The sequence below is a fragment of the Chanodichthys erythropterus genome, chromosome 2 (assembly GCF_024489055.1).
Source record: "Chanodichthys erythropterus isolate Z2021 chromosome 2, ASM2448905v1, whole genome shotgun sequence".
NCBI lineage: Eukaryota > Metazoa > Chordata > Actinopteri > Cypriniformes > Xenocyprididae > Chanodichthys > Chanodichthys erythropterus.
This window is the reverse complement of record NC_090222.1, coordinates 39,770,001-39,796,603: the sequence shown is the minus strand read 5'-3', so window position 1 is coordinate 39,796,603 and position 26,603 is coordinate 39,770,001. Positions and strand designations below refer to the sequence as shown.

At 34.6% G+C, this 26,603-nt stretch overlaps 1 protein-coding gene across 1 annotated transcript in view; it reads left to right on the top strand.

Annotated features, from left to right (window-relative positions):
• csmd3a (CUB and Sushi multiple domains 3a) overlaps nt 1-26,603 on the top strand; it is a 389,031-nt gene that overhangs the window by 349,693 nt on the left and 12,735 nt on the right. Inside the window, exons 60-62 of the mRNA XM_067412377.1 lie at nt 11,192-11,365; nt 21,158-21,331; nt 24,725-24,798. Coding sequence (XP_067268478.1) covers nt 11,192-11,365; nt 21,158-21,331; nt 24,725-24,798 — 422 coding nt within the window. The remainder of the gene's footprint in view (nt 1-11,191; nt 11,366-21,157; nt 21,332-24,724; nt 24,799-26,603) is intronic.

Here is a 26,603-nt window from a genome sequence, read left to right as displayed (position 1 = left end):
CTTTTCAAATCAAATATTGATTTGTATTTCATACAGTTAAAAACTAGGGCTGTCAATAGACCAAAACAGACAAAAAAATTATATATTTTTCTCTTTGTTTTATTCCTTTCAATCCATTTCATAGGACATTTAGCTGTTTATTCAGCTATTTTGAAACATGTATTGTGAAATATGTCAAATTATAACCAGCCATTGTCCTCTATTAGATAACGCCAGTGTTTGGTTTCATCACCTGTGTGTATTTCACAGCTCATTTTAATGACAGGAAGCATTCCACATTATTCTGCATCGATTCCATCTTGGCTTTGCGATGTGCGTCATTTCTGTCTGTGGCATTCAGCGCTCTCCTTTCAACCGTTATGTATTTGTTTTTTGATCCAATATCAGATTTTCTTTGGCAGCCCGCATGCTCACATCCGTTTACAAATCACCGAGAGGAAGCTTTCCTTCCTTCCAGCGTTCTCATTAGTGCTAAAACACTATTGACAGTCGTTGCTTGAAATGTTTTGTGTTTTTTTTACCATCCTCATTACAGCATTAGTTCCTGACGGATGTGAGGATAAATATCCAGACCTGTTTTTCCACACACAACACCTTGTTTGCTTAAAAAAAATCTGCATTGGGTAGTGTACGTGAAAATGACGGCCATTAAAATTCTGAGAACAAACACACCGAGAGCAAGAGATCCTGCAAAGAAACATCAATGTGGCGTCCTAATAGACCGTAATGCAAAGTCATTAGAAAGCCATTTCTACTGCCCGGCGTGGATGGGTCGTAGCCCGTGAGTGATTTGTGGAGGGACGGACCCTCAGGCGCACTTCCCGTCAGCCTGCCACAGGGCATCTGTGCCTGAGGGCTCATCTCTCTCTCTCAGTTTCTCCTTCATTGCTCTGTGTTTCACCATCCGCAGCTAAAGGCCATCAGTGTCCTGTGACCTGTTCGGGAGGAAGCCATTCCTTTACACGCACTGAGTGACTGATTGACATTTATGAAAGGATTTGCAGAACAAAAACTCTGATTCTGACCAACTTAATTGGCCATTGCATTCAGGCACTTGACAGATATGTCTGTGATTGGCTACAAAGCTCAATGCTGCAAAAACACATTGTAAATAGAAACCTTTGATGCACTTCACAGAGCGCTTACACAATGTGTTTTAACCCCTTAAACCCAAAATTGAATAACAAAAATAGGTATAATTGTAAAGCTTAGAAACTCAGCTTTTTCATGCATTTAACCATTTTGATGTAGCGCCACCTAGCTACGAAAAGAATAATAATCTTGTTTTTCAAAACTACTGCCTTGATAAACACAAAATAGGTGTCGTTTGAAAGTCTGACATTTACAATGAATGTAGATTAACTCTTGATTAACTCCTAAGTAGTGCTGAGTTATTTCCTGATAAATAATAATAATAAAAAAAAAAATGTTTTGTGCTGTAATATGTCGAAAACATCATACATCTCAGATAGTCATGTGTCATATGTCATATGAAAGGTCTCACTGAGTAGAGTACAACATGCATAATTGTTTTGGGCTTTGACTAAACTCAAGTGAGTTTTTGTGCTTGAAGGCCCAAATGTAAATAATACACGAATGTGGCATTTGTTACGTTTTCGCTTGTAACTTCATGAAATATGCTTCGAGTGTGGAAAATGGCACATCATTATTTACAGCAGATTATAAGTACAAAATCATTGAAAATGAGGGCAGAAACAACTTAATTTATTGTGTGATATTCGGAGTTACGACACATGAAAATCCAGATGTACACATGTATCCAAGTTAAATCAAATGTAGCTTTCACATGGCGTTTTCCCTTATAACTTCATGAAACATTCTCCGATCGGAGAAAATGTCTTTACTTTTGCGTCTGTCACTCAGATAAAAACAACTCTAAGAATGTCTTCAGGGCTTAAAGGGTTAAAGCAGCCGGCTATCGGTGGATACTGGGATCCTCACATTAAATGATCAAATAAAGCTTTGGTGGGACAAAGATCCATTGTGGCAGATGCCAAAATATTTCCAATGCAGGAAAATCCCTGGCCAGAAGTGTAAACATTGAGCTCCATCAGAACATTGAGAGCGGTCCACTCAGATCTGTCAGTCTCTTTCCAGCTCAACCAATAGCATGAGTTTGGGGCGTGGCTACTGAAGCAGAGAGAGCCAGAGGGGGATCATGAGTGACGCGTTACACAGTAAAAGTTTGCAAAATATGCTTTATTTTTGTAATTTCACTACATGCCACTAGTGTCGCAGAAACTACGTACTTCATTCCTTTAAACAAATGTTTAGGGATCAAGGTTATTATCTAAAACTTAACTAAAACTATTAAAAATACTAAAATTATTAACTGGACATAAATAAATACTAAAGCAAAACTAAACTGATAAACTTAAAAAGTAATAACAAAATGACTAAACTGAAAACTGAAAACAAACAAATAAAAAGCTAATTCAGAATATTAATAAAAACTATAATAGAATATAAATCGTATTAAACATTGTTTAATTCAGGATAATGTCAACAAAACAACAGTGTTTGTGCCGTTATGACAGTTAATGCAGAATGTTGTTTTCACTAGTTCATAGTTTATCACAATGTAAGTAATTGGGACAAAATACATTCTATGGAAACAAGTTTTCTGATCTTGTACAGTGTTGCTTTTAAAAAGTTATCTTGTTTTAATAATCTGTGGATATTCAAAAAGACAAAATTGCTCATTAAAAAGGATTTTGCTGTTCAGACTTGTTTTTAACTTGTTTATTATTTGAAAGAACTAAAAGTGCAGTACAGAATACACTTGCATTGAAAATGCATTCTCTAAAAACACTATAGTTTATAAAAAACTAATTAAAAAGTATGTTTTTACACTATCACAACAAGACTTAAATTTATGTTCACATGAGATTAGAAAGTTATATAAAGTTATATTCAACTTTTCAGTTTTGTTGTCATGATGTTAAACTTTGGTAAGTTTTGCACAATGTCTGTACAAGGATGAATATTACAATTTACATTTGGCTTATAGTTTATATTATGCATCAAATTATGTTTTTGAAGCAGGTTCTGGGATTCAATTTTGTTAGACCTAAAAAATTAGAAATTCTGACTGTAATGTTTTAGATTTCATATTAGTACACATTGGTGTAATAGTATTAGAATATTATTTCTCTTTCATAAGATGCTTCGGATAAAAGCATGCATAAATTATTCATACAGTAAACTTTTAATCATGTTAGTAATGTGACCATTCAGTTCATGTTTGAGGAGAGTTGTGTGGATGACAGTCTACAATAAGTGCATTTGTAGGAAGATCCTATCAGAGCTTGTTCTGTACATTTCGGATGTGTTTACAGAGCTGTCCGCATTATTTCCAGTCGATATTCTCTCACATCAGTGAACAACACTGCGATAAGCAGTTTCTGGAGGGGGTCAGGGTAGTTGGTTAGTTGGAAAAAGATTCTTTTTAAAGCACCTTGGCTGAGAATGGGTGAAATGCTTTATACTTAGCAACGCTGCTGTTCACCTCAGGGTCAGCCGTGCAGACGAGCAGCAGTGACGCGGCACGTCTGTCATCCACACTGAGGCGCGAACGGCCTTAGGGACCCGCTTGAGCGATGGGTCTTTCTACGTGCAACACATGCTGAGCAACTGCAGAACGCATGCAAACATGATGCAATGCGTGTCCCGTAGAGCAGTGTTTGTTCAGTCACAGTGAAAAGTGGCACCCTCACAATACTGCAGTTTCTGCCTTGAAACGTATCAATGTTCAATACCATTTTAGGTTCCATGGGGAAGAACTGCCATATAGACGGCCTTATAAATGCTTTTAATATTATCTCATTTTATTCATCCATTGAAAGCCTATGCAATCAGTAATTTCTTTCTTTATATGATGACTAGGGGTGCAAATATGTTGAAAATTTCCTGTAAATCTTTTTCCAAAAATCTGGAAATTTTTAAACTCCTTTGCATCCCTAATGATGACAGATTTTAATTAAAGGGGACATATCATGAAAATCTGACTTTTTTCGTGTTTAAGTGCTATAATCGGGTGCATATATATATATATATATATATATATATATATATATATATATATATATATATATATATATATATAATATAAATAAACGAGCTCAGATTTCGCTCCTCTATTGACGTAGGAAAGGTATCTTATTATAATATTACCGCCCCTTAATCTGCACGTTTACACCCACGGCACTGACATTTCGTTTTTGCAAGCGACAACAGTGTACCAATTCTAACGCCATGGCAAAAGTTGTAGCAAAGCTTGCTAGCTGTTCTGTCATTGGCTGCACAGACGAGCACTGAACACTGTCTAGAGTCTCGTTTGCTTGGATAGCTTGCAAGTTGACCCTGACAAGCTTGATTGCTAAAAAAGGAGCATTTCTGTCCAATATTAGACCATTCACAGCATTTGATAACAATTATAAACGTCAGTGTCCGTGTCTAACTCCGGTTTGAACAATGTAAGGCTGAACACTGTTGTCATTTTGGCTGCATGAGATTCTCCAGCTTTGTTGTTGTTAAGCTGTTAAAGCTCCGCCCTCTTCTGGAAAGGGGGCGGGAGCAGCAGCTCATTTGCATTTAAAGGGACACACACAAAAATTGTGTGTTTTTGCCCAAATTTGACAAGCTATAATAAATGATCTGTGGGGTATGTGGCGAACTGAAAAGAAAACAGGAAAAAAAAAATGCATACAAATTACTTTTCCAAAATGGGTGGAAATGATCAATCAGGAAGTAAAGAGGAAATGGTATAAAAGGAAGGGGAAACGGAATGGGTAAAAAAGAAAAAAAAAAAAAAAAGAGAGAGAAAGAAACGTGTTGGTTACTGAAGTGGGACACACGCTACCTGAACTGAAGGCCTGTCATTGTTGCTGCTGGATTTTCTGCGCGCTGACCGGGTGCAATCCTAAAGTGACGTCAGGAACTGAGCTCTGCACTGTTTGCCTTCCTGGTGCAACATACCTCCAGCTACCTCCCAGTTTGACTCGCCTGCCCAGGTATTCGCATTGGTTGACTCCGACATCTTCTAACCTCACGGCCTAACCTGCTCCTTGGCAAACCGGACGCGATCGAAGAGTGACAGCGGAATTGATCTCCGGAATGGTTCATCTGCCAGGTGCAACGTAACCCAAGTTTTTCTCGCCTGCCCAGGTATTCGCATTGAAATCCCCAAACTATTTCCAGGGCTCCCGTCCAGTAGTGTGGCCGTTACGCAGCCAGCAACCATAGCAACACACACACACACACACACACACACACACACGCAAACACGCTCGCTTCCTCACTACAAATACACTGAGCGAGATGATCGCTGGTCTGTTTTTTTTTATACTGTGGTTGTTTGAAATTTAGTAATTTTCTATGAAAACTGGTTAAAAGGAAAGAAAAATCGATTGTGAATTATGCAATGTGAATCACAGAATGTTTTTTGGTATTTTGGTTGTTACTGACAAAAGAAATATACAAATTCTGTTGAAAATGAATTGAGTAACTGTCTTGTTGTGTTCATTTTTTTTTTTTTTTTCTTCAAATAACATTTATCTTGATCTGAAAGCCTTCATTCAGTGACTGTCATTTAAGCCATTTTGAATTCTTTTTTTTGTATCGGTGGTTTATGAGCTGTACCGGGAAACTAAAATTATTATTATTTTTTCTTGACAAGTTTTGACTTGTCTGGCGCCCAAACAATTGAAACTTTAATGCTTTAAGTTAAATCGGGGCGGCCACCGTTACAGGTATTTTGAGCTGAACCTTCACACACACATTCTGGAGATACCAGAGATTTGTGAAAAATTAGGTCCCCTTTTATTCATATATAAACATTGCTCAATTATCATTACAGCTGTCTCACCTAAATGATTGCTCACTCAACTTTGCATTTTAACAGTGGGATAATGTTGATGCTATTGCACACAGTTTGATTTTAAACTTTGGATTTATTTTTAAAGACTAGTTGCCAATCAGGGAATAAACTAAGAACAAACAAAGAAATTACTAAGGATATCACAAATAAATACAACAGAATAAAGATACAAATGAAATAAACTGCTTAAAGTTTTCCAGGTAGTACGGCTAAGAAATACTACAGAAACTGAATAAAGTAATGAAATGTAAAACTGTATTTAAAAAATTAAATACACATAAATCAATTAAAGTTACAAAAGTTAATCAATCAAAAGCAGCAAGTTATTTTCTCTTTGTGTTTTGTTGTTTGATTAACATTAACGTAGAGAGCGGCACATTTATTAGGCTGCTGTCACTTTAAGACCTGACGCACAGATCCAGTATACACATGCGTTTTGGTTTCATTTGTTTTCTCTGTGTTTGACCATTTAAGCGCATTTAGCTTTGGATGTGGGTGCGGGAATGAAAATTATGTGCACCGAAATTCGTGTTTTTTGATATTATTAGAGACGTCAGAGATTGGTGGTATATGTCAAATGCTTTATACACATTTTAGCAATTTAAAAATGTTTGAAGCTCTTTTAAAGCTGAAGGCAGGCCGGTAACCCCGCCCCCAAAGTCACGCCATTGGCTGAACCAGGACTTGTTTATATTTTGCACCAATCTATTTGGGTGAGCTATTCCTTTAAAGCAGGATATAAGGATACTTTTTATCCATTCAAAATGCCACCTTTAAAGCTGTCTTGCATGAAGTATGTTTAAGTATGCATACGCACTTAGTATGTGACTGACCTGTTAACTGAATAAGTTAGATAGCATGAATCTGTCTCTCTGCAGCTGATTTAACATTCAACACTCTTCGGAGAGCTGAGAACACTCAGGATTTCTGTTTTTAACCTTTTTAGCTTCCATGTCTCGTTAAACTCGAGATTCACACATGAAATGTTTCACAGGATCATCATCATGCTTCTGTGCATTTAAATCAGTCTTCACACACCTAATTTATTATACATCATACATCCTCCTCATACGTGAAGGCTTTCAATCATCCAGGTCACTGTGGAAGTCAGCTAAACTTTGTCCAAAGCAGCTGTGCTGGGTTTATCCCTTCTCTTTTGACAGTGATTGGGTCGGACAGCTCTGCAAACTCTCGGGTGCTGCCGCTGGAGTCTGCGCTCGTATATTTACTGAAGCAGCGGCACTATGAGCTGCAGGCTTAAGGCCAGTGTGCTCTTCATCCTGCCTTCACGCTTAATCTCCAAAGCTATGAGCCGCTCACAAGAGGTTTCCAACACCTCCAGATCAGCGAGGCAGCCGTGCAAGTCATATTTTCCTACTGAAGAGAACTGTATGAAGCGCAAAGCTTTGAGGACCAGTTCACCCAAAAATGAAATATGTCTTCATTCACTCGCCCTCACGTCGCTCCAAACACGTATGACTTTATTTTCTTCTGTGGAAACCAAAAGGAGAAATTTTGAAGGAAAATAATTTTATAGGGACTGGCGAGATCCAAAACTGGCTGTAAAAGTAGCAGCGTTGGGGAGATTTGTCACCACATTTATCATTTATATATATATATATATATATAGTGGTGTTTCGTTTCTGAATGAATCTGCATTTTGAGCGAATCAAACAGGTGAACCTATGATTACTTTATAAATGAGTCATTGAATCATTATTTCACTCGATTAATTTGCTCAAAATTCTGATTAATTCAGGAGTGAAGTAAATGGCTCTCTTTATTAATGAGTCATTGAATCATTGGTTCACCTGATTGATTCACTCAAAATGCAGATTCATTCAGGAATAAAATAAATAACTGAACTGAATGAAGTGATACTCTAAATAAGAAACTAAAATTGCCAGAAATGACTGAGTCATTCATTCATTTGATTCTTTTAAATGCTGATTCACTCAGGAATTCAGTAAATTGTTCTTTTTATGAATGTGCCATTGAATCATTGGTTCACCAGATTGATTCACCGAAAACACAGATTTATTCAGGAATTAAGTAAATGGCTCTCTTTATGAATAAGTCATTGAATCATTGGTTCACCTGATTGATTCGTTTAAAATGCAGATTCATTCAGGAATTAAGTAAATGGCTCTTTTTATGAATGAGTCATTGAATCATTGGTTCACCTGATTGATTTGCTCAAAACAGATTCATTCAGGAATATAATAAATAACTCTCTTTATGAATGTCATTGAATCATTGGTTCACCTGATTGATTTGCTCAAAATGCAGATTCATTCAGGGATTAAGTAAATGGCTCTTTTTATGAATGAGTCATTGAATCATTGGTTCACCCGAATTATTTGTTTAAAACGCAGATTCATTCAGGAATTAAGTAAATGGCTCTTTTTATGAATGAGTCATTGAATCATTGGTTCACCTGATTTGCTCAAAACGCAGATTAATTCAGGAATATAATAAATAACTCTCTTTATGAATGTCATTGAATCATTGGTTCACCTGATTGATTTGCTCAAAACACAGATTTATTCAAGAGTAAAGTAAATATTTTTCTTTATGAATGAGTCATTGAATCATTGGTTCACCTGATTGATTAACTCAAAACAGATTAATTCAGGAGTATAATAAATAACTCTCTTTATGAATGTCATTGAATCATTGGTTCACCTGATTGATTTGCTCAAAATGCAGATTCATTCAGGAATTAAGTAAATGGCTCTTTTTATGAATGAGTCATAGAATCATTGGTTCACCAGATTGATTAACTCAAAATGCAGATTCATTCAGGAATTAAGTAAATGGCTCTTTTTATGAATGAGTCATTGAATCATTGGTTCACCAGATTGATTCGCTCAAAATGCAGATTCATTCAGGGATTAAGTAAATGGCTCTTTTTATGAATGAGTCATTGAATCATTGGTTCACCAGATTGATTCATTCAAAATGCAGATTCATTCAGGAATTAAGTAAATGGCTCTTTTTATAAATGAGTCATTGAATCATTGGTTCACCTGATTGATTTGCTCAAAACAGATTCATTCAGGAATATAATAAATAACTCTCTTTACGAATGTCATTGAATCATTGGTTCACCTGATTGATTTGCTCAAAACAGATTCATTCAGGAATATAATAAATAACTCTCTTTATGAATGTCATTGAATCATTGGTTCACCCGATTGATTTGCTCAAAACCCAGATTCATTCAGGAATTAAACACAGCTGTGTGTCTCAGAGATGCACAACAGTTCTGCTCTGGCTTTATAAGTAATATTTTCATTACTGCAGGCAGTTTTCAAACACTTTTTGGGTCTGCAACTAGTACTTTTTGATTTTATTTTTGAGCTACTATGGTCGATTTGTTTGCAGATCTTGTACTTGTACAAATCTTGTAAGAAGTTCATACTCATTTTGAACTACATCTTCCTTTGACACCAAAAAATATTTATTTTATGGACATATTTTTAAAATGTCCTTATTTTTAAAAAGTTTGGAATGACATGAGGTTGAGTAAATAATGGTCTGAACCGTCCCTTTCATGAAAGCTGATGGCTGTTCAATGTGATGAACTAATGGACACATCATTGACCTTTGAGTGTAATTTGTTAGTTTTGCATGGGTAGATTCGCACATGTACAATGTGAGCATCGCCGTGACTCTCGCACATCTTTTTTTAGCGGGTTTTATTGGGGCACTTGCTTTCCAAAACATCTCATCATTTATTCATACGCCGTCCGAACCCCAGCTGCTCCCCTCCGACTGCTCTCTCCAGCACTGTCAGAGTATCAGCGGATGAGTTTTCCATCTGCTCCCCCCGTGTGCTTTTTTTCAATTCGAAGATTTGCAATTTAAAAATCTTTTGATTGGCCCCGCAGACGTTTGCTGACTTCTGTTGATTTTCGTATGTTCAGTAAATAAACATTTGCATGGATTTACCACTTACTCCAGACACAAAACAGCAGTAAAATCTTCCCAGAATGCTTATTAAAGTTCAAATACAGATGATGCAACAGGTGAAAGCAGGTTGCAAAAGATGGATTCCAGCCCTGGGATTTCCAATGTTGTGTTTATCCAGGCTCTATCAAACCTCTTATCATCATGAACACAAGCAAGAGTGCTGTAAAAACCCTGTGTTTTAGTCACCCTTCACCAATGACACTTTACATCAGTGGAGTGATCATCAGTGGTGTTTGAATACAGTGTTTGTGCTTTATTGTCTGATGTTGAAGTAGAATGTGGTCCTTTCTTTCTTCATCGATGGGCTTTCTAGACTGTCTACAAAATATTAAAGCTTGGCCAGAGGGCAGTACTGCCTCAAAATACAGATCAGGACGACAGGACTTTGGTTGTCTTTTTCCTTCTGTGGTGTGTGGAAATTAAATTTTACTATATATTAACACAGAAAACAGCTATTTTAAATTGTAATAATATTTCACAATTTTTACTGTATTTCTGATCACATAAATCCAGCCTTGGTGAGCAGAAGAGACTTCTTTTTCTTCTGTTTAGCACTCTTTGGTTTGCATTATTAATCCGAAAACGTGCGATGAATGAGTTTATTTAGTTAGTGATCCTGACAGCTGTGTGTGTGTGTGTGTGTGTGTGTGTGTGTGTGTGTGTGTGTGTGTGTGTGTGTGTGTGTGTGTGTGTGTGTGTGTGTGTGTGTGTGTGTGTGTGTATGCGTGTGATGTGGGACAAGGTCCGGACGCTGTGGGATATATCAAAATTTACATTTGAACTCTCTAGTGTTTGACAGATATTCAGATGTTTTAAAATCCATCATAAGATGCCAAACATCATGTTAATTTATTACATGAGGGTATTAAAGTTGCAGGTTTAATGAAATGAATATGAATGAAGCCAGTTCCTGCTCAGTGGGGACAAATAAAACAACAGAGTCTGAATGTAGACGCTATTATGAATGTGTGCTTGGCTGAACTGAGTCTCAAATATGATTGATTAATAGCTGAGATTTGTTTGTGCAGTATTTATTAGATTTATCAAGTCCATGTATTACCCTATCATGCTCAGTGGAAAGGTGTGCTTTGTCTAGTAGTGGTTTTGGATATTGGTTACAAACATCTAATGAAACTACATTTTTTGTAGCATTGCATCTACTTATATGTTTGCATTGTTGTTAATGAAACAACCCCTGATGTGCATAATTGCTTTATTGAATGTAACGGTAAAGCGACACAGGCATCACATGCAAATAAACAATGCTATCAACGGGCTTTCATGCATTGGTAATGAACTCGACGCTCTCTCTTCCAGCGGTGACCTGCGCCGCTCCTCCCAGCATCTCTAACGGTGAGGTGGAGGGATCAGTGTTCGAGTGGGGCACCAGCGTGAGCTACAGCTGCCTGATGGGATACGAGCTGTCCTTCCCTGCCGTCCTCACCTGTGTCGCCAACGGCTCCTGGAGCGGAGAGCTTCCTCTGTGTCTGCGTGAGTATCGTCAACTGGAGGGAACAGATCACACAAAAATGAAAATGTTTACACTAAGTGAAAATAGATGCTGTTTATACTTAGTGCAAAGAGTGGCAGATACTTGAAATCCATGAAATACAAAATAAAAAAGGTAATAGCGACTGTTTGTCTCACAACTCTGACTTTTTTTCTTGCAATTGCGAGTTATAAAGTCAGAATTTGAGATATAAAGTCAGAATTTTGTATGATATAAAGTCAGAATTTCATGATATAAAGTCAGAATTGTGAGATATAAAGTCAGATTTTGAGATATAAAGTCAGAATTGTGAGATATAAAGTCAGATTTTGAGATATAAAGTCAGAATTTCGTGGTATAAAGTCAGAATTTCATGATATAAAGTCAGAATTTCGTGATATAAAGTCAGAATTTCGTGATATAAAGTCAGAATTTCGTGATATAAAGTCAGATTTTGAGATATAAAGTCAGAATTTCGTGGTATAAACTCAGAATTGTGAGATAAATTCAGAATTTTATGATATAAAGTCAGAATTTCGTGATATAAAGTCAGATTTTGAGATATAAAGTCAGAATTTCGTTATATAAAGTCAGAATTTTGAGATATAAAGTCAGAATTGTGAGATAAAGTCAGAATTTTATGATATAAAGTCAGAATATCATGATATAAAGTCAGAGTTTCATGATATAAAGTCAGAATTTCATGATATAAAGTCAGAATTTTGTGATATAAATTCAGAATTTGAGATATAAAGTCAGAATTTTGTGATATAAAGTCAGAATTTCATGATATAAAGTCAGAATTTTGTGATATAAAGTCAGAATTTTGTGATATAAAGTCAGAATTTTGTGATATAAAGTCAGAGTTTCATGATATAAAGTCAGAATTGCGAGATATAAAGTCAGAATTTTATGATATAAAGTCAGAATTGCGAGATATAAAGTCAGAATTTCATGATATAAAGTCAGAATTGCGAGATATAAAGTCAGAATTGTGAGATAAAGTCAGAATTTCATGATATAAAGTCAGAATTGCGAGATATAAAGTCAGAATTTTATGATATAAAGTCAGAATTGCGAGATATAAAGTCAGAATTTCATGATATAAAGTCAGAATTGCGAGATATAAAGTCAGAATTGTGAGATAAAGTCAGAATTTCATGATATAAAGTCAGAATTGCGAGATATAAAGTCAGAATTTTATGATATAAAGTCATTCCTTGTCCTTAAAGGCTTCTCCTTCTTCTAACTGTCTTTGACTTCAATCATTCGTCCTCTTCCCAAAACTCTGCCCTCTAAAGTCATTTGAGCCAAGCTGCTGTCAGCCAACCAGAATGTGCAGAGAGCCGTTCTGATTGGCTACTGACTGGTTAAAAAAGCATGAGTCACTCTCTTGACAGTTTTTCTGCTGTTTACAGATTCTAGGTTTGTCACAGAGGCGGCAGTGATTTCTCAAGACACCTATTTCAGTGCCTGTCAGATAGGGGACAGTTTATGCATACTGATGCAAAAAATTTTAGCTTACAGCACCTTTACATGGAGCAGCAACATCTTGATATTCAGAATGAGAACAGAGAGCCGTCACACACACACACATATACACACCTGAACAAAATCTTAAGAAAAAATGACCAGTATTCACATTTTGCACTGCCGGATCGTAACCAGGCTGTAAGTACTGCTTCAAAATGCCAAGAGAAGATACAAAAAATAGAGAGTAGGCAATTTATTGAAAACTGCTATAAACTCAAACAAGAATGGTGGGGCTACTCACTACTGAGTCCTTTTTTGACACTTTCAGTTCTATTGTGGATTTTTTTGGGCTATGGTCTTAAACTTTTGATCAGCTGATGAACAGCCTGTTTGAGTTCATATACTATCCTTCCTAAATTGTAGTATGTTAAATGAAATAGCAGAGGAACGCCAAAAGTGCATTACTATTTCCAGTGGATTTTGGACGTGTGTGTCTGTGCATGCACTTTTTCATGTAATAATGAATTTTAAGGTATTTTAGCTCTAAGCTAAAACTTGCATATCACTGTCTTGCAACATACTCAAGTATAAACTTTGTCATCACCAATGAAGTACTTTGTACTAGAGCGTAGTATAAATAAGTGATTTGTATGGAAGCCTATTTCTGCCACAAAACATGCTCTGGTAAGTCATAATTATGACATAAAAGATGAAATTATGACATGTTAAGTCATAATTATGAGATGAAAAGACAAAATGATGACTTTAAATTGTCGTAATTATGATATAAAAGTCAAAATAATGACAAATTCAAAATAACTTTCAAATTACAACTTAAAGGGGTGGTTGATTATGATTTGACTTTAACTTTAGTTAGTGTGTAATGTTGCTGTTTGATCATAAACAACATCTGCAAAGTTACGACGCTCAACGTTCAATATTTTCTTTTATAGAAATTGCTTTTTAAGGATTACAACAAACAGCTGGTAGGGACTACAACAAGCTTTTTCCCAGGGTGGTGACATCACTAACCCTAAAATTAACATAAACCCCGCCCCCGAGAACATGCAGCAAAGGGGGCGGGGCCATGTTATTGCAATACAGTACGTAACACAAATGCAATAGCATGTCATAAATGCAGGATGACAACATGACAAATTATAACCGTAATCAAACTAAACTAAACCTGTTATATCTTCATGCGGCATATATTTTCTGGCTACGATCTTAAACAGTTACATCTTGTAAAAGTGGCATTATAGGTCCCCTTTACAAAGGCCAAACTATGACTTACAAAGCTGAAATTATTGCTTAGTCAAAATTATGACATACTATATCAAAATTAAGACTTATCAAATTGAAATTATGATTTAAGTCAAAATTATCAGATTAAAAAAATTGCAATTATGACTTGTTGAAATTGTGACTTCTAAGTCAAATTGATGAGATTTAAGTTGAAATTGACTAAAAAAGTCGAAATTATGATTTAAAAAGATGGAATTATTACTTAGTCAAAACTACGATGTACTAAATTAAAATTATGATTTAAAAAGATGAAATTATGACAAATCAAAATTATGAGATTGAATGGGTGCAATTATGACTTAAAAAGTTGAAAGTATTAGTCAAAATTATGACAGACTGAATTGAAATTATTAATTAAAATATGAAATTATAACTTAGTCGAAATTATACGGAAGAGGATTAGGGCCAAGCAATAATAAAAAAATAAAACCATCTCAAGATTAAAGTTGTTAAATTACGAGAAAAAAGTCGTTAAATTACGAGAACAAATTCGTTAAATTATGAGAAAAATGTTGTTAAATTTCGAGAAAAAAGTCAAAATAAAATGTTGAGAGTAAACTCATTAAATTACGAGAATAAACTCATTAAATTATGAGAAAAAAGTCGTAATTTAACGAATTTGTTCTCGTAATTTAACGACTTTTTTCTCGTAATTTAATGAGTTTATTCTCAACATTTTATCTCGACTTTTTTCTCGAAATTTAAAAACTTTAATCTCGAGATGGTTTTATTTTTTTATTATTGCTCGGCCCTAATCCTCTTCCGTAAAATTATGACTTAAAAAGATGAAATTATGAATTAAAAGTTGAAATTACAACTTAAAAAGTCAAAATGATGATTTAGTTGAAATTGACTTATTATTGACTTGGAAAAAAAGGCAAAAGTCAAAATGATGTGATTAAAAAGCCGAAATTATGACGTAAATCAAAATTCTGATTTACGAAGTTGAAATTATGACATACATTTTGACTTTTTATTTCAGAATTATGACTTAAGTCATAATTTTGATTTACCAGAGCATGATTTTTTTCTTTTTCTTATGTGGCGGAAATGATATTTGGGACGCAGACATGATGAGTTATATATTTATATCCATATATGTCAGATATACTTGTGTCAAAAATAGTATCAGTTCATTGTGTATAACACTCGTTTTCAACAGTGTTGTGAGAGTTAAGAATGTGAAACGTGATTTTGAATGTTGTTCAGCTGTTTTGCGAGTGTGGAATGAGATGAGAAGAAGTCTCTTTACAGCACAAAGATCTAATCTGAACAACTGATACCAGCATGATTATCAGCGTTTATTTGTGAGAGCTTTTTGCTCAATCCTGTCCTTCATAATGTAAAAAGACCTCCTTTTCATCATCCAGAACCAACAATCCTCTGCCATCCATAAAGGAAAGCAATCTCCTCCTTAACAGCGCAGTGAGAGAATGTAATTAGCACTTAATTTTCTGACGACTTCATGACGTTTCTCTCCATTCAGATATTCACATTAATGCTTTCATTACATTCAGAATGGAGAGAACAATAAATGACACGCAGCACGAGCCTCTTTCACTCCTGCTCAATCCCAGTTTCATAAAGTTGTTTCTGAACTCTCTCAAACATGCTGTTTTGAAGTAAACAACTCATTAATTTCTTCCTCATTAACTTTCCATGTGTACTTTAGAGGGCAGGATTTTTCACTTGAATGAATGCATTTTTCCAGCTGTGACCCGTTTATCCCGTCATCTTTCGCTCCCATGTAATGCAGTATCTGCGTTCACCTTTAAAGAGCTGCTCACATGTGCACAGGGCACAGATAAGGTGCGAGAAACTCTAGATTGTCAGGGTTTCCTGCTGATAAGGCATAAATCGTAATTCATTCTTGCAGGAGTTTGCCAGAGCTACAAGATTAGAGCCGTGCTAATACGAGCTTCCAAGCGCAGCGATCAGAGACAAACGGCAGCTCAGAAATTAAAGCCTCGTCTCGTAGATCCAGCTAAACGCCGTGTGCCTTTTTCTGGGAATAGGGTGGAAAATAAGGCCTTTTTCCCCTTCATTTTCAACAAATGATGAGTGAATTTAGGTGTAGAAAATGCTGGTTGTTGATCTGAGGTGGTTAAAAGAAATATTACATTTTATTTTTTGGTTCATTTTAAAGGGCTTGCAATGTTTTTGGGACATGTCTACAACGCTGATTTTCCGTGTTAAATATTTAATTTAATGTTTTATAAATATTTGAATACATTTTCTGTTTTTTATTAATTTATTTTTAATATTATTTTATTTTTATTTAATATCAAATGTTGTTTTTGTAACTCATTTATCCCTTAAATTGTAGAAAAGATCATTTTATTTAACTTAATAATTAATTTTTCAGTTTTTTCCCCCATTAATCTTTTTTTAATGATCCTTCAATTATTTCTGAAGGATCATGTGACACTGAAGACTGGAGTAATGATGCTGAAAATTCATCATTGATCACAGGAATAAATTACACTTTTTACACAGAAAACAGCTATTTTAAATATTTCAAAATTTTTACTGTATTTTTACTGTATTTATCAATGCAGCCTTGATGAGCGGAAGAGAAGTCTTTCAAAAACATAAATCTCATGTTTTCAAAATTTGGACTGATTTTAAATATTGTCTACAACCCTGATTTTCTGTTTTAAACAGCTGTTTTAAACTGTAAAAATATTTCAGAATTTTTACTGTATTTTTGATCAAAATTAATGCAGGCTTGATGAGCAGAAGAGACTTCTTTCAAAAACATAAATCTCATGTTTCCAAACTTTTGACCAATAGTGTAAATATGATGTTTCCAAAAAATTCTCTGTTTTTCCAAAATGTTCATTCTTGGTTAATTTAATGTTGGATAATATTTTATCTTGCGTACAGAATCTAACAGTTAATACCAAAAGAAAAATAAATGTGTGTCTCTAATGCTTTAAAGAAATAATGAAACACCAAAGCGTACTGTATTCATGGAAAGTTCTGAATATTAAAGCGTTCAATCTGGCCATCAGTAGATTTAATGGATATATTTAATCACGCTGTGAACACTGGAGCTGCGCTGTGAAATTCAGATGTGTTTTTGTTGTGCTGAAAGCATTGTATTATTCATCAAGGAAGTTTCTTCTGACACACGGGCCTGACTGGGTCCTCCACTTCTCATTATTATGCATAACTTGCTCTAGCCTAGAGCTGTTGAAATAATTTTTCTGTGAAAGAAAGAAAAAAAAAAAGCAGTCAAATGAGAACGGTCTCCATGCATCACAGATTGGGTTGTCGCGGAGCCACATTTGACCTGCCGTTGCATATGGAATATATAATGTTATAGTACGTGAAAATGCTTTCGATCAGTACACATGGGCAAAGTGTGTTTGATCTGCATTAAAAGAAAAATTTAATTTCAACTGTAAAAATGTGAAAGTTATGGGTTGGGGCTGAAATAGATCTAAGCTTACATTTCATGTAATTTTACTGTAAATTACTGTTAAATGCATGTTTTTAATTTATTAAAGGATGTTTCTTCTTAGTTGTTTGTTATCAGTTATGTGCATTAGGGTTTTATGTTGTTAAACAAATATATTTCCCAAGCTTGTTGAAAAGCTACTTATGATTCATCATGTCTTTCTCTTTATCACCAGTGTTATTATGGTTCAATATATACTGCATGTTAAAATGTAGCAGAAAAGAGCTGCTGGATTTATGGGATTTATTTATTTATTTATTTATTTATTTATTTATTTATTTATTTATTTATTTATTTATTTATTTATTTATTTATTTATGTATGTGTAAATTACAGTTTTGAATGGTAAAATTAATAATATGCTATAAAAATTAATAATCAATTATTATTGGTGCTAAATTATTAATTAGTGGCAAATTTTATATATATATATATATATATATATATATATATATATATATATATATATATATATAACATTTAATTAAATTATATTTTTCATTAATAAAAGTTCAAAAGAACAGCATTTATTTTAAATAAATCTTTTGTAACATTATTAATATCTTTACTGTCACTTTTGCTCAATTTAAAGCATCCTTGCTGAAAAAAAGTGTTAATTTAATCAATCTATCTATCTATCTATCTATCTATCTATCTATCTATCTATCTATCTATCTATCTATCTATCTATCTATCTATCTATCTATCTATCTATCTATCTATCTATCTATCTATCTATCTATCTATCTATCTATCTATCTATCTATCTATCTATCTATCTATCTTGCCATTTAAAAATTCTTAGCCCCATTCGTTTGAATGGTACTGTATTACAAAAATATTAATAAAAAAATGTAAAAATAAAAAATATATATATTTATTTTTATTTGATTGCTTCTCATTTGTAAATAACTTTGGATAAAAGTTACATTGCTAAATGTTAATGCAATCAGTACTCTTTTATTTTTTAAATTACAGTTTAAAACTGTAAATTTAGAGGTTGTTCTGTAAATGTGTTTAAATTTTTACTGTATTTTTACTGAATTATTTTGGCAACCACAACTGGCAGTGTTTTTCTGTTACAGTGTATCTTTCTTTAAAATAAATCATACATATTTATTTATTTATTTATTTATTTTGCAATTTAAAAACCTTTACACCCAAACTTTTTAATGGTACTGTATTACTAAAATATGAATCAAAAATTTTTAAATTGCAACATTTAAAAAAAAACTAAATTGTTGTTGATTTGATTGCTTCTACTGTTCTCCTCATTTGTAAGTCACTTTAGATAAAAAAAAAATCTGCTAAATGTAATCAGTAGTTTTTTTGTAAATTACAGTTCAAAACTGTAAATTTATGGGTTTTTCTGTAAATATGTTTAAATTTTTACTGTATTTTTACTGATCTATATTCGCAACGACAACTGGCAGTGTTTTTCTTTTACAGTCTATTCAGTGTAAAATAAATCATGCTTGCTTTGACATTTTACTGTGTAATGCAGTGACGTTTTTAAGTGTCTGTGGAAATAAGTGAGTATAAAGGATAAAAATCACGTTTGGAAAACACTCTTGAAGAGCAGATACCTTGTCATTTCTCCTTCAGGCCGCTTGTGGAAGATGCGACCAGGCGATCTCGTTTCATCACCGCAGACTGCAAAAGCTTTACGTGTCAAAGCGCTTCAGAGAAAGCCCGATCCTCACGGCCGCAGACTGACTGATCTGCCGTTTAAAACGCTTTAGAGCAGTTTAACCGACGGCCATCAGAGTTGACGTGTATTAAGTGCTGTCACACTGACGCTGTGCAGTATAATCTGCTGCATGTGATCAGCCACTCAGCTGTATTCTGTCCATGTGGTCACACTCGGCTTTCCAGCCTGTGAATTAAACATCACAGAGCATGTCAGACCCCTTTGGCCTTCCGCTTCGTTTTCTAAAGAGGGATAATTAATCTGATTCACATTCAGGTGAGCCGACCTGTGCACTCATGGGGCCGCTCAAACCCGCCGCTCGACTTCTGATCTTTAAATACCATGTAGCCTGCAGAGTTTCACTGCAATTTATACGTCAAACACTTTTGCTTCAGTGAAATCGTGACATATCAAATGTGGAAATAGATTTAATTTGGGGTTTGTCAGTCTTATGCGCTCTCAAAGGTGCTTTTCTTTCCTTTTGTATGGCAAAACCAAAGTGTGCCAATTAAAATGCCAAACCTCTAGCTGTTTATCTTCATTTTAGAGTCTGTTGCACCTAAATAATGAGTGAAAAAATAAGTTTTTTCTGCTCACCAGGGCTGCATTTATTAGATCAAAAATACAGTAAAAATTGTGATATATTTTTACAATGTAAAATAGATGATTTCTATGTGAATATATTGTAAAATGTAATTTATTTCTGTGATCAAAGCTGAATTTTCAGCACCATTAATCCAGTCTTCAGTGTCACATGATCCTTCAGAAATATATATAAAAAAATTATGTACCCCAAACTTTGGAGTGGTTTCCATGAAAATATTAATCTGTAAAAACTGTTTTCAACATTGATAATAATCATAAATGTTTCTTGAGCATCAAATCATCATATCAGAATGATTTCTGAAGGATCATGTGACACTAAAGACTGGAGTAATGATGCTGAAAATTCAGTTTTGATCACAGGAATAAATTACACTTTACTATATATTCACATAGAAAACAGTTGTTTTAAATTGTAAAAATATTTCATAATTTTTACTGGATTTTTGATCAAAGTAAATGCAGCCTTGGTGAGCAGAAGAGACTTATTTAAAAACATTATAAAAATCAAACTTTTGAACAGTTTGTCCCTGCAGGAAAATCCTTGGCTTGTGGAAAATGAGCTCTTGAGTTCAAAATGTGAGAATGAAAGGGTCACTGAGTTTTTTGTATCATACGCAGAGATTTCCTTCAGAATGTAGGACCTGTCGGTTTAATAATTGACTCTTCCTCCCGTATTGAATTCGCTCTGTCCGTCTCAGATCATGTATTTTTGAGCAGTATTTTTCTCCTGTTCACCTCAGGAGTTTGTTTTGAGGGTCAGGTCGGGTTACTCGCAGATAAATCATTCAGAAAACAAGGTTATCAGATTTTCCTTGACGGCGGCAGTGATGGGATCAGATGTGATACGTTTTAGAAGCAAATCATTTTCTGAGAAGAAATAATCAGAATCGTGTTTATCAACTGCTAGTTAGTTGCATTAAACATAGAATGACTGCTTAAAGTTCAAATTAAGTCAAAATAAACCCGGTTAAAGGTGATATATATATATTGTGTTATTTGGTATAATTTATGTACTAGTTTTTCAGTTAACAAAAGGTCTTTATTTCTAGTAAAAACAATTTTTTAATAGTTTGTTTTCATTAACGATAATCACCCTGTTAGAGACGACTAGAACATTTATAAAAGCTATTTTAGACTGCAAGTTTCCAGTGGATTACATCAGCCTTTTTCTCACTAAATAACATATGTCAGTCAAAAAGTCCATTTGTATGATTGAAATGGGCTGCAAATGACTCACCCTTTCATCCGTCTTTACAGCCAAGTTCTGCGGTGACCCCGGCATACCGGCCCACGCCAGACGAGAGGGTCAGAGCTTCATCTTCAAAGCCGAGGTCAGCTACAGCTGCAGCGCCCCCTACCTGCTGGTGGGTTCCTCTACACGCACCTGTCGAGCTGACGCCACCTGGAGCGGGACACAGCCGCGCTGCATAGGTGCGTTTTGACCTCATCGAATGCTACTAAAACACTTATGAACATATACTGTGAAAAATGATCACAATTTTAATGGTAAAAGTTAGGGATGCTCGATATATCGGCTACCATATCGGTATTGCCCGATATATGATCATTTTTAATGTTATCGCTATTTCGCTACCGAAAATTCAGCCAATATAATAAAGCCGATAAATTATGGATTATTTCCTCCAGCTGAGACACTTAAGATTTTTGCTTGAAATATGAGTGGAGTCACTTCATATAAGATTTATCAGCCAATATATCGGTTATTGGCTTTCAAATATAAAGAATTATTGGTATCGGCCAAAATTTTCATACTGGTGCGTCCCTAATTTAGATTTATCGGCCAATATATCGGTTATTGGCTTTCAAATATAAAGAATTATCGGTTATCTGTATCGGCCAAAACTTTCATATCGGTGCGTCCTTAATTTAGTTTTAGCTGCCAATATATTGGTTATTGGTTTTCAAATATAAAGAATTATCGGTTATCTGTATCGGCCAAAACTTTCATATCGGTGCGTCCCTAATTTAGTTTTAGCTGCCAATATATTGGTTATTGGCTTTCAAATATAAAGAATTATCGGTATTGGCCAAAACTTTCATATCGGTGCGTCCCTAATTTAGTTTTAGCAGCCAATATATTGGTTATTGGCTTTCAAATATAAAGAATTATCGGTATTGGCCAAAACTTTCATATCGGTGCGTCCCTAATTTAGTTTTAGCAGCCAATATATCGGTTATTGGTTTTCAAATATAAAGAATTATTGGTTATCTGTATCGGCCAAAACTTTCATATCGGTGCTTCCCTAATTTAGATTTAGCGGCCAAAATATTGGTTATCGGCTTTCAAATATAAATAATTATTGGTATCGGACAAAACTTTCATATCGGTGCATCCCTAATTTAGATTTATCGGCCAATATATCGGTTATTGGCTTTCAAATATAAAGAATTATTGTATCGGCCAAAACTTCCATATCGGTGCGTCCCTAATTTAGTTTTAGCGGCCAATATATCGGTTATCAGCTTTCAAATATAAAGAATTATCGTATCGGCCAAAACTTTCATGTCAGTGCGTCCCTAATTTAGATTTATCGGCCAATATATTGGTTATCGGCTTTCAAATATAAAGAATTATTGTATCGGCCAAAACTTCCATATCGGTGCGTCCCTAATTTAGTTTTAGCGGCCAATATATCGGTTATCGGCTTTCAAATATAAAGAATTATCGTATCGGCCAAAACTTTCATGTCAGTGCGTCCCTAATTTAGATTTATCGGCCAATATATTGGTTATCGGCTTTCAAATATAAAGAATTATTGGTATCGGACAAAACTTTCATATTGGTGCTTCCCTAATTTAGATTTAGCGGCCAAAATATTGGTTATCGGCTTTCAAATATAAATAATTATTGGTATCGGACAAAACTTTCATATTGGTGCATCCCTAATTTAGTTTAAGCAGCCAATATATCGGTTACTGGCTTTCAAATATAAAGAATTATCGGTATCAGCCAAAACTTTCATGTCGGTGCGTCCCTAATTTAGATTTATCGGCCAATATATCAGTTATTGGCTTTCAAATATAAAGAATTATCGGTATCAGCCAAAACTTTCATGTCGGTGCGTCCCTAATTTAGATTTATCGGCCAATATATCAGTTATTGGCTTTCAAATATAAAGAATTATCGGTATCAGCCAAAACTTTCATATCGGTGCGTCCCTAATTTAGATTTATCAGCCAATATATCGGTTATTGGTAGGGGTGTGATGAGATCTCATCTCGCGAGACTTATATGTGACGAGATTTCTCGTTGAGGCGAAAAGTAGTCTCGTGATGTTGCCATGACAGAGTGTTAGGATTATTAGGAAAGAATATGCCACCGCTACGTTTACATTAGGCCTGCACTGTCGTTTTGCTTTGTATTTAAATAAAAAACATTTAATTCAGTTGGATAACGGTCACCGCCGCTCCATATTTACAGAGTTACTGGCGATCGTGAAAGTGAAAGTAAACGCGAACGCGCATTCAAATGCGATTTCAATACCCCGCATTCGAAAGCGGGAGAATGCATTAAAAAAACTTCAATGGAATGTGGGTGACGCCCGGTGGATATTTGTGGTACAGCGCCTAAACAAAATCTCATGGGAACTTTAATTTTTATGATATAAACTTCAAATCTGAAACACAACTTGGTTTGACATATGGCTTTCATTAGGTAGCAATTTTAGAGTACAATATATTTGATAAAATATACATTTTATATAAAAAAAAGTTCAGTGCAGTACATTTGATTTACAGTAAATGTAATCTTCCATAACTTTTTCATACTTTTTCAAACTATTGCTTTCACTTTATCAATAATCTGCTGAGTGTCTTCGTTAAAACAAGATCAAACTTAGGTGTTTACTCCAAAGCACTGTTGAATTATAATAATTAAAGTTTGGATAGTGCATTTTCATGTCTATTCTAAAAACATGGGGGGTGATAATTGCATTATTTCAAAACAGTAAAACAGTTCAGTTTTCTTAAAATATATCAGTTCTGTGAACTTGAAGGAAAAAGAAAGTACTAAACACTCATAAAAGTTAATTTGACTGAACTAATGTGTTTAATTTAAGTTTGTCCTACTCAAACCAATTAATTATTTTGAGCGTTAAGGTTTACAGTCTACTTAAAGGTGCAGTAAGTGATTTCTGAGAAACGCTTTTGATATTTAAAATCACCAAAACAAACACGCCCCTACCCAAAACGATCACACCACATCCTTATAGCTCCGCCCCCAAATTCATGAACACGCTATGCCACACCTTCCCCCAATGAGTATATACGCCCCTTACTGCTGATTGGCTCCAAGTGTGTTTTGGTGCTCGAGTCTGATCCACTTTTTTAACAGCTTTTCTCAGATATTGCTTACTGCACCTTTAAGTCTTTTTTTTTCACTTTTAATACTAAAGCATCACATCGGAATTCGCACTCATCTTCTGTGAACGGTGAAGCCCCGCCTCCTTTGATCTGATTGGTCATCTCAGTCATTCTGACATTGACTTGCCTTAAAAGGAATTTGATGCATCGTTGCTGAAATAAAGCATTAATTTCTTTAAAAAAAAAAGGGTTTTATTGACTTCAAAGTTTTGAATGGTATTAATTTAAGTTCAGTCTGTATTTTTTTACAGTAAAGTTCTGGCAACCACCGATTTTTTTTTATTTTTTTATATCCACTTCAGCCTTCGAATGTGAACATTATGACCTTGTTCTGCGGGTCACTGTCAGAACATCAATGTTTACATCAGCTTGTCCTAACCCAATTATCAAGATAACAGTGCAGGAGATGATAATTGCAGTGTTGTCCTGATTTTACCGCAGAACCAACTCGGACGGCGTGTGAAAATCCCGGCACTCCGGAGTTCGGCTCTCTGAACAGCAGTCTGGGCTTTAAGGTAAGAAGCGCTTGTCTTGGACTCTCGTGTCAAAGCCATTATGATGAGAATAAGTTCAAAAGGGCCGTTTCTGTCAGTTGTAGCCTGCTTTTATCTTCAAGTGCAAAAATGGCCCTTTCAAATGGCACAATGTGACTTTTGATGTGCCTGTTAAGAATTGAAAATCATATTTTCCATCATTGCTGAGACAAAAGCATCCGAAGACGTTAATGCCACATCAGAGAGTGTGTGTCAGTGCGGATCTTTATAAGCACAATTGATTTATTGTCAAGTTGATTCAGTCAAATGCTGTGTGAAGAGCAAGTTTCAGGACCATGTGACTGTCTCCCGCCATCAGCTCTTATTGTCAGGGGAGAGTTTACTCTTCAAACACTCACTATATCTGCCCGAACGCGTCTGCCGTCGCTCGAATGGCTCTTCATAGCCCGCCGTTTCTTCCTCAAGGGGGCAGGAGAAATGAAACATCAATTGGGCTCTTCAGTTTGACATTCATTGCCAATTTTGTCTCCCATAATATCAGATCAGAGGTAGAAGTGGTCAGCTGAACTGGGTTATCAGTAACCAGTGCTGAGAGTGACTGACATGTACAGTCTGAAACATACTAAAAATTGGCACAAATGTTTTTTTATTTTATTTCATTTTATTATTTTGTTTGACTTTTTGTCACTTTATTTTTATTTGACTTTTTATTTTATTTTTTATTTTATATATTATTATGCTTTATTACAACCACAAAACATTCTCAATACTGGCTCAAGTGATGCTAAAATATTTTAGTTTTGTTTATGTTGTTTTATTATTTTATTGGAGTTTTTGTTATTTTATTTTTATTTTACTTTATTATTTTATTTTATTACAACCCACTCTCAGTACTGAGTCTGATGCAAGTGTGTCTAAAATATTTTATTTTATTTTATTTTATTTATTTTATTTTATTTTATTTTATTTTATTTTATTTTATTTTATTTTATTTTATTTTATTTTATTTTATTTTATTTTATTTTATTTTATTTTATTTTATTTTATTTTATTTTCAACCACAAACATTCTCAGTACTGGCACAAGGGGAAAAATGTAATTTAGTTTATTTAGCTTTATTATGCTTCATTTTATTACAACCACACAACATGCTCAATATTGGCACTTTATTTATTTAATTATTTTTTTATTTTTTTATTTTAAACCACAGGCTGTTTAATTAAGTCTAGACATTTTCTCATGGAGGCTAAAAGGGACAGTACAGATATTATTGTTGAACAACTTATTGAAAGTCATTTAAACGGTCAACAGATTTATCTGATCATATATTGATCATATTTAAATCTACAACAGGAGTAGTTGTTATACATTGTCCGAGCTTTTGCATATATGCATATGAGCAGGATATTAAATAAATAAAAATCATAAAAAAACAGTTGCATGCAAAAATATTAATTGTATAAGTATGAATAAAAACACAAATAGGCACTATGCACTGCCAAAGCTATGGAATAGATTTCGGAGCCAGCAATGGCAATAATCTCAGGAAGACGGCCGTCACCCCTGGCATCTGCGGTCGACAGGTCTAATATGAAAAGCATTGGGCTGTTCAGTTTGCTTTGGATCACTCTCGCCTTGAGGAATGAGCTCTTTGAAGGGCAAAATAAAAGCGCTGGTCTTGGCTGGCTCTCTGTGAGCGTCTTGTTTGTGTCAGTCAGGCTGCTGTTGTCACCGACTCCTTCAGAAGTGTGTGCTGTAATGAAATCTAATGTTCCAGTGTTGTGAGTCTTTCATCTCAGCAGGACTCTCAGACTCCGCTTCCCCTC